This window comes from Ixodes scapularis, unplaced genomic scaffold, assembly GCF_016920785.2.
Source record: "Ixodes scapularis isolate PalLabHiFi unplaced genomic scaffold, ASM1692078v2 PGA_scaffold1__304_contigs__length_218370807, whole genome shotgun sequence".
NCBI classification, from domain to species: domain Eukaryota; kingdom Metazoa; phylum Arthropoda; class Arachnida; order Ixodida; family Ixodidae; genus Ixodes; species Ixodes scapularis.
In genome coordinates this window covers 135,372,416-135,385,105 of record NW_024609846.1, presented here as the reverse complement: position 1 = coordinate 135,385,105, position 12,690 = coordinate 135,372,416, and the positions used below count along the sequence as shown (strand labels likewise).

The window sequence follows — 12,690 nt, the reverse complement described above, 5'->3', positions numbered from 1 at the left end:
AATTTGAATTTGTTCCATGATTTTGCAGACCTTATCCCCAATGTTATAAAGGAACGAGTGCTCCATTTCACCCTACAATAGACCGTAACGAATGTTACGGGCCATTTCAGCGAATCCATCGCTGTGAATGTGTCGTGGGACTATGCGCCCAGTGCGTCGCTGTGCCTCGGTTGAAGGTCACGCGACACCTGCACGGCATTAGATGGACTCCAATGGTTTGTGGCTGATGTGCAAACAGCTGATACAAAAACAGAATATTTAAGTTTCTCTCGAAACAAATGCATATTGTCAAATGCAGGCAGTGAAATCCGATTCTTACATCATGTCAAAATTTTTACAACTGCTCGTCGTTCGGTTTACTTTGACAACCTTTTCTTTACGACTAGTGAAAGTTAGGCAGTGAATATTTCGACGTCCACTGTCAAAATAATTTGACTATTATATTGGCATCCGTGACACCATTTCCTGAAGGTGTGAAAATATTTTTCAAATGTTTTTAATGTCCCACATCAAAATATCTACTGCACAACTATTTTGACGTCTCCCGTCAAACTTGCCACCAGAAACAACTGACCGAAGTTTGGACTTATACTCCGTTCACTTAAGCTGAGACTGCAGCCAATGCTGCAAGCACAATAAAACGAGATAGTGACTTTGAAACATCCTTGCGCAGAATGAGCGCTCGTGCTAGAAAGGCACGTCTCAAAACCAGGAGCGCGGGATAGCTCGTGCTTGTAGCTTTGGCTGTAGTCTCAGCTCAAGGTTGAATGGAGTACAGGAGCTTCAATCCAGAAGGTAATCGAAAGTGGCCATGAATAAATTATCACCTTGCTTGCAGTCAGCGTCGCACAAGTTTTTGGCGAGTGCCATGCAATCAAGTGGAGTTCTTACAACCAGCATTTTTAAGTGATCGGGAATCCAAAAAAGTTTCAAAACACAACTCAGCTATCAGGCCGCGCGTAACGTTTGCTTAGTAGCACTGCACTAACCTTTGCCAAATGCTTAATTTATTTCACATTATTTATAACAGACAAAAGGAGTTCTGAATGTCTTAAAAGGGCACTGACACCCCAAAGGTCGTACTCTTTTTTATTGTCTAAAATGATGCAACTTGTAGTCATAGACACGCAAAAAAAAACGCATCGCGAAAAAAAAATTTCCCCGCGCGAGTGCGCGCCTTTTTATTTTTGGCGTTTATATTTCCCGCGCTTACCTCCTTGCTTCTTTTGATCGGTGACGTCAAAAATCAGAAAATTTAGAAGCTTTATAGGCGACATTTCTATAACATTTAATAACGGCAATCGTAAAACATGTTTTTTAACGCAATGACGAACGCACTACGGCCTTTCTTTTTGAAATACCAAAAATCAGATTTCGGTGTGATTTCGCTTCCTGGATTTGTGTTCTCCCTCGGAAAACTTGGCGGCGCTCGAGCAGAGGCTTATCGCCAAGTCGGGGAAGAAACCGGTTTTTCCCTGCGCCGGCTCCCTTCTATCCCGCCTGCTCACCCCCTCCTCTCTTCGGGTGGCGGTAGCAATGGCGCTTTGCTTCACAGCGTAGTGCGGAGGTCCGAAAGAAAGTCGAGTCGCAGGAGACCGCAAAATTTGACTCACTGCACTGGCGCGGATCGCGCGGGAACTTCAAATTCGGCATTTGGAAATTGTTTTTTAAATTCACGAATACTGAATTCCCAAGTTTCGAATTTTGAGGGTAATGTCCCGGCATCATTTTCAATCGTTTTGGATAATAAAATAAATTACGATTTTGATGTGTCAGTGCCCCTTTAAAAGATTGGGCCATAAAAATCGCAATCAATTGCGCAAGATTTCGTGCCGAAAAATGTGCGTTGAACTGCTACACACACTGCAAGACGGTAAAAGCCCATTCAGACATTTGCGACATTTAAAACTGAGCAACTTGGAACCTCTTAAAATCTCGTACGACGAGAGGACACACTGGTGCCACCTATTGGGTAGCAGTGGAAACTTGGCAGTCCCATACATTTTCTGTTTCTCTAGCGTATCTCCCTTTCTTTCTTAGCTCGAAAAACTTTTGTCAACGTTATAAGCAACCATTTCTCATAGGTAGTACGCACATTTGACCTCGGAAATCCCGCAAAGCCTTCGCTCCAGTGAAATGCAGTTCTAGGGTCACTGCATAGGTGGCGCCAGCGTACCGGTGTGCTCTAAGAAATTTTAAGAGGTTTCAAGGCACTCGCTTCTAAGGAGTCGCAAGTGTGTGAACAGGCCTTAATGTTTTGCTTGGTGCATTGAAAGCCGTGTTGTTCGTTTGCTTTGGTCAGGAAACATTGAGGATGCAATGTTTGCAATTGCAACACTTTACTTAATGTCCCAATCAGTGGCGTACACAGGGGGGGGGGGGCCAAAGGGGCCGCAACCCCCCTTCCCCCCCCCCCCCCCCCCCCCCCCCCCCCCCCCCGAAACTTCTGAGCGGGGGGGGGGGGGAGTGGGTGGGGTCACTGACTCTCGGGTTCATCAATATCAATGCGCATGCGGTGTTTTTTTTTTGTTTTTTTTTTTAACAGCGTAGCCAACTTTGTGTAAAAGTTGTAAAAGAAATTAGAAAGGAAGAGAATGCAATATCCCATTTATGACGTACTGAAAATAATAAAAATGTGTAGTTTTAACGTCTTTCACGTAATATGACTGAGGAATAATTAATTAACGAAGTTATTCATTAAATAGTCTATTACAGGGTGGCGATCAGTGGGATTAATTTGTTATTAGCGGCGAGATGTTTTGGTAGCGCCCTACCATGGTTCCCCCTTGTGACGTCATTACCTTGCAAACAACAAGTTCGATGGTGTTTGCAAATAGCATGGTGGAAGCTTGAAATCATTGAGCTCTTAAAGCAAGACTGCCAACACCGTCAAAATTAAAGTTCTTTAATTCCTCTTATTTCCGTCGATGATAAATCCCCTTCCCGACGTCATGGTCAGCGTTCGGCCAATCGTGGAAGGCCGACCACAGCGACGCTTCCGGTCGCGCACGGGGCTAATACTTCGTTTCAGCTTAGGTCCAGAAGCAGCCGACGCTACAAGCGTGAGCTTCGGGCTTTCAGCGTCCCTGGCAAACACGCGCGCTCGTGCAGTGCAAGCACTGTTCAGGGCCACATGCTCGCGCCTGTAGCATCGGCTGCGCTTGGACTTAAGCTGTAACGAAGTATAATGAACCCTTTCATCTCCAATCAAGATTCAACGCTTTATGAAAGCCATGAATTGTGCGATATAACAAAAAATATGTATGACCAAAGGTTCTACAAACCATAGCACTAAGATTATGAAAGCATGTGACTTAATATTTAACGCTTTGCTGAATTTCCACGCGTGTGAAACGATACAACACAACCTTTAGTAAAAAGGAAAAAAGACAAAAAATCAAATATTTAATAAGATGGCTCCAGCTTGTGGGGACCCCACAGATCGCGATATGCGTAACCAAGGACTACGGGTTGCGCGATTGGGCGAGTACGCCGCGACCTCCGTAGTCTGCTTCTTGTGTATATGTGTGTTGTCGCTTTTGCGTTTTCCCAATATAGTTTTATATAACGGTCGTCGCGGAGTAGCCGGCACTGCAGGATTCACACCACACACACACACACACGCACGCACACGGACACACACACACATATATATATACTATAATCTGCCGCATATCTCATTTGTTAAATAAATTGTGAGGTAGGCTGCGCTGCGTAGCGTTCCTCAGGAAAGATAATGTATTTGTTTACTTCTACTTTTATTGCTTCGCGAGTGCCCCAATTGCCCGGAGTCACCGGGGCTGGTTTGTTGTCGCCCCTGCTCTGGGTGCGTACCATGCGCTGTGCCCCACTCGAGCGCAGCGGGGCCCATCGATGTTTTGTAGCCTTTTTTTTTATTTTGAGAAGAAGCGTGGGCACTGCCCTTGCACTCCGACGAAGGATTTTTCCTGGAAGCGGTGTCCTGCTGACGGTCAACAGTTAGGGCGAAGGTTTTTGGGATTTTTCGGGGGTCTATGCACGTGTCCTTTCTTAATTGAATTTTGTATTGTAAGTGTTTGTTTTGTACCGCGTGGCTCCCATTGGTCTAAAGGGAGCGACATCTGATTGGCTCCTTGGGTGGTGGGAAAACTCTTAACAAAGTGAATATAGGCGCCTAAAGGCGCGGGATTTGCGGTTCAACGTTCGAGTACGGAAGTTGTCATCGGCAGTTTGAGAACCGCGCGAGATAGGGGCGCGAGTGTGCGACCTGCTGCCTCAGGACGGGAGCCAAGTGCGATATGTGAGTGTACAAACCATTTTCCATCGTTCCTTTGATGCGTCGTGTGACTTCCTTGACTTTCTTTTGTGAACGGACTTCAGAAACCTTAGAAATTGACACCAACGAACAAATCACGCAAGATTTTTGTTCGTTCGATCATGTTAAGATGAGGAGTAATTTATGGTGGAGCAGCTTTCCAGTGTTTATCGTCTATCCATCAAGGTGTTCCGCGTTTCTACTCATGCATCATTGTTTTATCAGCACCGATGACTGGAGGCTTCGTGCATTGGAGTCGTGCTTCATAAAAAATTTGTTTTTATGATTCTTGTTTTTGGCTAACTCTGGTGACTTCTGTTGACGTGACTTGTAAATAAAAAAAAGTAAGTGAAAATGCCTTCCTGGTGAGGAATTTCCGGGGCACCATTTTTATGTATCATAATCTTCCCAACACCAGTATGACAAATTTATTTTAATTATTTAATAGAGGAATGCATAGTTATTTGAAAAAAAATTAAGGTGCTTTTATTTCCTCTTGGACTTTTTTTTCTCTTTTTATCTTGTTCCTCTTTACACCCTTTACCCCTTTATCTTGTCCCCCGTTGGTCCGGCCCCCCCTGAAACAAAATCCTCCGTACGCCACTGGTCCCAATCATTAGAAAGTTTTAGAATAACGTTTGCAATTTTAGAGCAAAATTTAGCGCTTGTTTTGGCGCACGTTACGCAAGTGTGTTTAAGAATAGCGTTTCTCCGCCGCGACACAAAAGCCTAAGCATCTCGTGCTTGCTACACCGCCAAGATACAGTTACAATTTTTATTTCACACACAAAATGCTGCAACTTCAGGAAAAAAAACCAACAAGTCTTTTTGGTCCAGAGTAACGTTTTAGATTTGTTTGAACATGTACATGCAAGTCAAGTGGTCGACCGGTGATGTTCGCTTGCATCGCCTCGGCAAGAGAGGTCTTGTGTACTGACCTTCGCACACCGTACCTTTGCCCAAAAATGTTTGCGCGGCGCAAGCATCAAGTTGCCGGTGATCGTTGTCCCCAGGCCGAGTGCAATGTCATCCCGTATTAAAAATAGCAGTTGTGAGGATGCCACCGACGTTGCCTTCCTGACACCGCCAAAGCGGCCGCGTCCATGGTCTTGGGCGCCGCCAGTTTTTAACTGTGCTCGTCTTGACTTTAGCCAACTTCTCATCACGAATCCTCCTTGGAGGAGCGCAAAGGCTCTTTGCATATGCAAGCAATTTCTGAGAAATGGCGCACGCAAAGCGCAAAATGTGGTTAGTGTTCGGCGCATGCGCAGTGGCGACGACGCTATTACTTGCGTACGCAAAGCTTTGGTGTGCGCTGTTCTAAATCTCTCTATTTAGTGGCCACACCAGACTCAACATACATGAACAAAAAGAAAATATAAACAAAACTACAAACCCACGAACCAGGCGCAAAAGCGAGGCTGGCGGCAACGCTTTGCCACAGTTTGAAGGCGCACTCGCACAAAAGTGGAGGTACAAAAGTCATTCAAAACTCTGTGGATTGCAGTGCACTTACACTTGTTACGTATAGACAAAAGATAAAAGGAAGCTTGCCTTCGTTGGAAGTTAAACATTTTATGTAAGAGAGTTCGATTAAAAAACATGCAAGAGTACAGCATCGCCGCTCGGCCACGTCCCAGTCACGTTTGAAATTGTTCAACTATCGAGCATGTAGGCACAGAGTGTGAATGACAGATTTCCAGAGTTAAGTAAGACTAAACCTTCTTAGGCATGCGACACAGCGACACGCGACGCCGTAACACCGACAACACAGTCCACGACCAAACAGTATGAAACAGCCGTCAGTGAGTCAACTACATTGACAGGAGACGTCGAGATAATAAAATTCTGTATTTTGTTGGGGGAAGTAAAAATATTTTAAGAAACATTTTTGCATTTAGTGCAAGCGACGTCATAAACATAAAAATAGTCACTACCTACAGGTTAACTCTGACGGTACTCTAATTACGGCCATCTGTTTTTCGCCACTTTGTGTTTTTGAATGTTTCCCTCAGAGTGTGGAGTGCGTACCTTCTCCTTACGGGCGTGCAGGCCCCGCTTGCAGGTGTTGCACTCCCCGACGTCATCCTCGTGCTGCCACCGGACTTCGCTGTCAGACTGCCGGATCTTCTCCAGCTCCACCTGCCAATGGCCACGGCATATGTCACGCTCACTTACGAGGAACTACCGGCGACATTGCCACATGCAAGAACCCATGGAGGTAGGAAGCCTCTGGAGGCGACATGAGGCCACCAGAGGTGAGGGCACAGCTGACTCAACAGCTGTTTTGGTCACCCTGGGAGGGCCCTGAGGGGGACTGTGCAAGAACCTGACACCGACAGGGTCTTCAGTGTGATGCGTTTCGTTGCATCCCATTGCTATGAATGGGTCCTGTAACAAAATGAGTCCTGCTCATCTTCCTTCAACCCTCTGTTTAATCTCTAAGCCAAAATAAAGAATACAGGGTTCACTCGCTTCGTACATAAACCCGATGTTCACACAATGCCAATCATTCTAGACGTTGAGCAAGTCGATCGAAATGCCACCCTTGGCGCTTGAGCGCAGGTAAGGAAAACTGAGGACGAGCCTGAAAGAAGTGTCAAAAGGTAAGAGAGAGCAATCATGTGTGGTGCGAAGCTCCGCCCCAGCAGACCCCATAAAACCGCAAAGCGGCTAACACATCTGTTAAATCTATGGCAGTTCAAACAGCATTGGCAGCAATAATCATACCAGCAAGGTTCTACTGCACTGTCTGCAATTAAAAAAAACCCACTTCAAATGAGACTGGAAAGGCGCACCACTTCTCAAGGTGAACGAATGCAGTAGGTTCCCTATACTTTATGGGTTCTCAAACTGGGCTTCCAGAAGATTTCCAAATACTAGTGTGTTTTCCCAGTTTAACACATTCGCTACTAAAGCCGGCAAATTGCCGGGCGTGCCGTCGGGGGCCATACTGCCAAAGCCGGCGATTCGCTGGTCGGCATGAATTTGTTTTAAAAAGCCATTCATAGATGGCGCACTATGTAGACTTCGGGTAGTGCAGTTAGATACATTGCCAACAGACGGCGAGGCTCATTCTGTCTGCTGTGTTTGTTTCAGCTTGTTCTTTAGTGTGTAGTCTTTCCTGCTCGATCGCTGCCTGCTCGGAGAAGATGGCAGCGTCCAGTGTGCGGTGTGGCCTTTCTGACAATGAAATCATATATATCCTCTTCGACAGCGACGATAACGGGACGTCTGGGGAGGATAGTGAGTTTTCGGAGCCTTCTGTCAACGATGGGAGCGATTCCGACAGCATTTCGGAGTCCGAATCACGACAAGAGTGCACTGGTTGTGCGACGCCTAAGCGACCGAGGATAGAGTACTTCGAGATCTTTCCTACGAGGAAGATTCTGTGAGGGCCTATTGATTTAAAGAGTTGAACAAACCACTTAAGCATGTAAATAAACATGTTTTCTTGTTTTCTGCACTGAGTTTTACTGTAAAAGCTTATTATACAAGCAAAACAGTCCCGCCTAGTGTGGCCCTGTTTTTGGGGAAAAATGTGCAGTACGGATGGCCCAGCAGCGCGCGACGCACACGATAGCGAATGGGTTAAGCACCATTTTATTACCTAGTGCGTGCATGCGTGCGTGCGTGCGTGCGTGTATGAGGCAGAGTAGTTTGTGAACAATGAACTGGGAAAATGTGATTAAGTCAAACGACAATTTCGCCAAGAGGCTCGGCTTTGTCAGGAGATGGCATACATGTGAGGACATCAGACTGTGCAGAGCAGTAAGCGACCAATTAAAAAAAAAAATGCAACGTCGGAAGAAAAAAAAAGAAGAAGAAAAAATTTGATGAGCGCGTTCCTCCGGCGGGTAGGGGGGCGGGTTTCTAAGCTAAAGAGGCATATATGAGATCTCTGACACTGCGGTGAATATAATAGGTCATAAACGGACGGCACAAGCTCTGGAACGACATCTTTGGTAGCAATTGCACATAAGGCTAAGCCAATGTGGGTGTCCACTCTATGCAACGGTCACCCCGCCTCCCCTCGGGCGCCGCACACCGCGGAAGAGAGGGGAGAGGGGAGCAAGGAGGGGATGGCGGGGTAGGGGGGCACGGGGGATTACCACCGGATAGTTGTCAAGAGGTTGTCGTACCGGACAGTGGATTCAAAATACAAATTAAAAAGATAAAACATTCAAGTAAAAATTAAAATAAATAGAGATGCCTAGGGTCAAGACCGAGTAGTGTTGCATGCAGCAGGACAGCATGGTGACACAGGCTCAGAGTTGCATCGTATTTCAATGAAAGAAATTATATTAACGGTCCTCGCATATGAGCGGGTAAAATAAGAAAAAAAGGGAAGCAGCCGGTTCAGAAGCACGTATGGAAGGCTCACCGTTTCATACACACAAGGAAAAAAAATAACAAATCCATGGTCCATTTTTAACTGCAAATACGGTGCCACTCGGTCAGGGTGAGTATTGATGTTCCCAGTTTTTCGGTAAATTCTTAGACAACATTTTAATTGCTGCAAGTGTTCCTGGATTTTAATTTATTCCTTTATCAATTGTGTTGAATTGGTATATGAGATACGATTCACGCTGCTCCCGTTGCAGTTGAAAAATTAGAACCCGCGAATTATTCTAATATTTCAGCTTTGACCTAAATCGCGAAATACTGAGCCCGCGAAAAATGAGTCGTTACGGTATGTTTAAAGTATTGAAACTGTAACGAAATGCTCTTTCCAACGAGAGTATGATCATCGTTCTAGGGTGTACTGGTGCACAGCTGCGATTGTTAGAAAATAGGAAACATAGAAGTTTCACATTTCCAAAAGATGTGATCTTGCATCGTCGGCTTACCGAATGGTTTGCTTCTCCGGAAATATTTAAGATATTCCAATAAAAATTTGCAGAAGTGTGCGCTTTTAGTTAAACCACAATAGATAAAAATGAGAGAAGAAGTCTTTTTTTTCCTAAAAAATTGCAAATTTAAGCTTAATCCAACATACCTTGGTTATGAACAACTTTCGGCAGCTTTACTGAGGAGTAAGAAAATAATTAAGTGGAGTTTGCCAATAAAATTATCCTGGTATCAGTTCTCCTCGAAATGCTTCCGGCATCGCAAGTGCACTGTCACCGCAGCTGCACTCCACTTTGTTCCGAAGCAGCCGTAGGACATTCTGAGTCTCTGTACTCAACAGCGTTTCCCAAGGTGTCTCTTTAACTCGCTTTGTATTTACCTTGGTCGCACGTAAGGCCTACGACTGCAGCATCTGTGGCAGGAGCCACAACTTGAACGTCTGCATCGACAAGCGTGAATGAATCGAGGTTATCCTTGGTGGCTCCGCCGACAAGTTTGCACACACTCCGGTAGGGGTCGTTCAAACTCTGGGAATCGTGCGCTGCCTCGGCAAGCATGCGTGTGCACTTTCTCTTGCACGAGAAACTCTTGTCACCCTGTCCACCACGTCTTGCTTGTTCCGCGAAATGGTGGACAGTGTCGAACAGTCGATGCCAGAATGTCGAATTCCTTCGAGATTTCGGACTTGGGCCGGCCACTTTTGTCAACCTCGCAGACTGAAGCGACTATCGGAAACACGCTCATACAACATCCGTGTACCATGTGTATACCGCAGGTATGTGTCAGGGGCTTCCAAAGGGATGACCTTGTCCGGGCTCCTTCGCTTCCTCGACCCGATTGCAACGAGAGTCTGGCCGTCTTGACCGCGAGTAACGTCGGAACGTGGACGCTGCTTCCTGGCCGTGTCGGTGCATCGGCATCGGATGCGGCACTGCCGCTCTGTCCTCCTTCACTCATTTGCTGCGTTTTCTTGTTTGTGGTTTGCCTCGGTGGAGGAGGGGGAGGCAACGCGAGGGTCTCCGTGCACTTCCGCGTAGGCTTGCATGCTTTTGGCACCTTGGCTTGCCAAAATGCACGCAAAATGCATGCATTTTGGTCGGGACCCCATTCAACTTTGATAAAAACAATAATTTAAAAACTAGTGATTTTGTTATAACGAGGGGCTACTGTACACTCTTCCTTGTTTACAAGGTCTGTAGGCTTCTGCAATGCACTATTGCGACAATGCCGAGACCGAGAGGGGCTCCTCGGCTGTGTATCAAAAGGAACACGTGTTCCCCGAGATTGAAAAGTTTGAAAGCCCCAGTACTATGTTGCCAGGGTAGGGGAAAGTAGGGAAGGCAATAGTGAAAGGGGAGGGACTCACCTGGAGTGACTGGGACAGCTTGACGAAGTCCCGCTGGACTGCCTCGCTGTTGTCCAGCTCCGTCTGCAGCGTCTGCACACGGCCACGCAGCTGCAGCACCTCTGCCTCCAGCTTGTCCTGCAACACGGGCTCACTGTACCACTCGCCTCTTTTAACGGGCCCATCCAAGCAGTCGAGCCTTTTCGCTACGCCCCTCCCTTTAACTCCAAACAAAGCAAAAGCGGCGAGCGGGAGCCACTGGCTTTGAAAAGCTCTCAAAAGATAAGTGGCTCTCGTGATTGCAGACTTTGGTCCAGTTGGGATGTAAAGGGAACAGGATGTAGGAGTTTGGTTTGACTAGATGAATGAAGTTTTTCTTTTAACCAGCACCTCAAGAAGACACTTAAGCAGCTCCGTTAGCGTGGAACTGAAAATATTCTGCCTTCTAGTCATTTATTTTGCAATATTACAACTAAGTATCGAATTTACTCAAATGTAACGCGACCATGATTGTACCGCAAGAGGTAACTTTTCACAGCACAAGAACAAAAAAGAACACGAATGTAACGCGAGTAAAGTGAGGGAAAAGAGTACCTTTATTTGTTTCACATAGTGGCCAACACCTGCCAGTTTCTAAAAATAAAATGAGCTTTGCTCACTCGTCGCTTTCGCCATCGGTGTTCAAGTGTTCCCACGGATAGTCTATTCTGTCACATCTAGCCGTCGAGCCGCGGCAAAGTTTCCAATTTCCTCAACTATCAGAATTGCACTTCTTTTGAAGCGGGCATCATACTGAGCTCGTCGCATTGCCATTTGCTCGAGTCCAAAGTCGTGGAAACACAAAATAGCAGCCCGCGACACACGGGCGCAATGAGTCACAAAATTGTCGCAAACAAGAACAGGATTAGATTGGATGTTGCCAGTGTGTATATGTTGCCAGCACAAGATCGAAAGGTCACGAGATTTGTCGCAGCCATTTTAAAGAGCCTGTGCCGCGACACCGCCGAGGCAAATTTTGAGGCGTTTCGATTATAACGCGAACCCCCAAATTAGGTGAGGGAAATTTTAAGAAAAACTTGCGTTACATTCGAGTAAATACCATAGTCAATATTTCATAACCTGAACCCAATAAACCCGACCCTTTTGCACTTTAGTACGGATATCTTTAAAGGTGTAAAGAAATACTTAAGTTCTGTAACAATGAACAATAAATCTGTCCCAGTGCAGCTATATATCTTTACCCTGAAATGACCACAACTTTCTTTCAAAACAAAACCTTGATATCAGGTCCACATTCTCAATGCTTGCTGAAGCTTCTAAAAAGCGATGCTCACTTTTCCGCAGCAAACCATAATGAAACAAAATATGCCAAATAAAACTAAAAGCCTCGAGGACATGACAAAACTTGTCCTCATCTCAAGAACTGTATATAATAAAAGAAGTTTGGCTTCTAGCAGAGCATTAGCAATTTCCACTTTTATGCACCAAGCTAAGATAGATTACAGTACTTGTAGGTAAGATCAGTTATAACTTTATTTGGTATTTTACCTCGACCAACACATTTCAAAAGCAAAAGGCTTCATTTTTTTTTTCTCGCCACCAAATGCTGCAAGAACTACTTTGCACAGTGAAGGAACTATGAGCACAACTTTTTTCAGCTGGCACCAAGTATTAGATCTCTCAATATTTGTTTGGTCTTTATATAGTGCATACTTAATGATGGCAAAAAGCAGGGATTATACTCTCATATCACCATTTTCTATATCAGTGGTTCTCAACAACTGAGGTTCTGGGGACCCCTTCTCGATTGGTAGAACGGAAGGGGAATTACCAAAAAGGTAAATGAAAAAAAAAAAAAAAAAAAGAACTAAATCATTGCAAAAAATTTTGAAGCTCTGAAACGGAGAGTAATCAACCCTATTCACTTGATGCACATAGTTTGGCCTATTTATCTTAGTGGGACAGCCCTCATCAATAATAAAAAAAAACGTTTTTTTTGCTTGGCTTGACTGATGGTCGACGGCTTCGAGGACCCCAGGAGGCCTTCAGGGACCCCAAAGTGTCTGCGGAACTCCATTTGAGAACCAGTGTTCTAGATCATTATTATTCAAAGTTCCTAGTAAATTAAACAATCTGACCGTCCAAGCTTTTAAATTACCTCAGTTTTGTGAAGAGCACCCGTTTCCGAACTTGATGACCA

At 45.4% G+C, this 12,690-nt stretch overlaps 1 protein-coding gene across 3 annotated transcripts in view; it reads right to left on the bottom strand.

The window, feature by feature from the left end:
* Positions 1 to 12,690, bottom strand: part of LOC8031283 (rab GTPase-binding effector protein 1) — a 78,344-nt gene that overhangs the window by 7,362 nt on the left and 58,292 nt on the right. For all 3 annotated transcript variants that reach the window (XM_029987859.4, XM_029987860.4, XM_029987861.4), the window contains exons 16-17: positions 10,512 to 10,628; positions 6,326 to 6,436 (exon numbers count right to left, since the gene is read on the bottom strand). In XM_029987859.4, the coding sequence (XP_029843719.3) occupies positions 6,326 to 6,436; positions 10,512 to 10,628 (228 nt within the window). The remainder of the gene's footprint in view (positions 1 to 6,325; positions 6,437 to 10,511; positions 10,629 to 12,690) is intronic.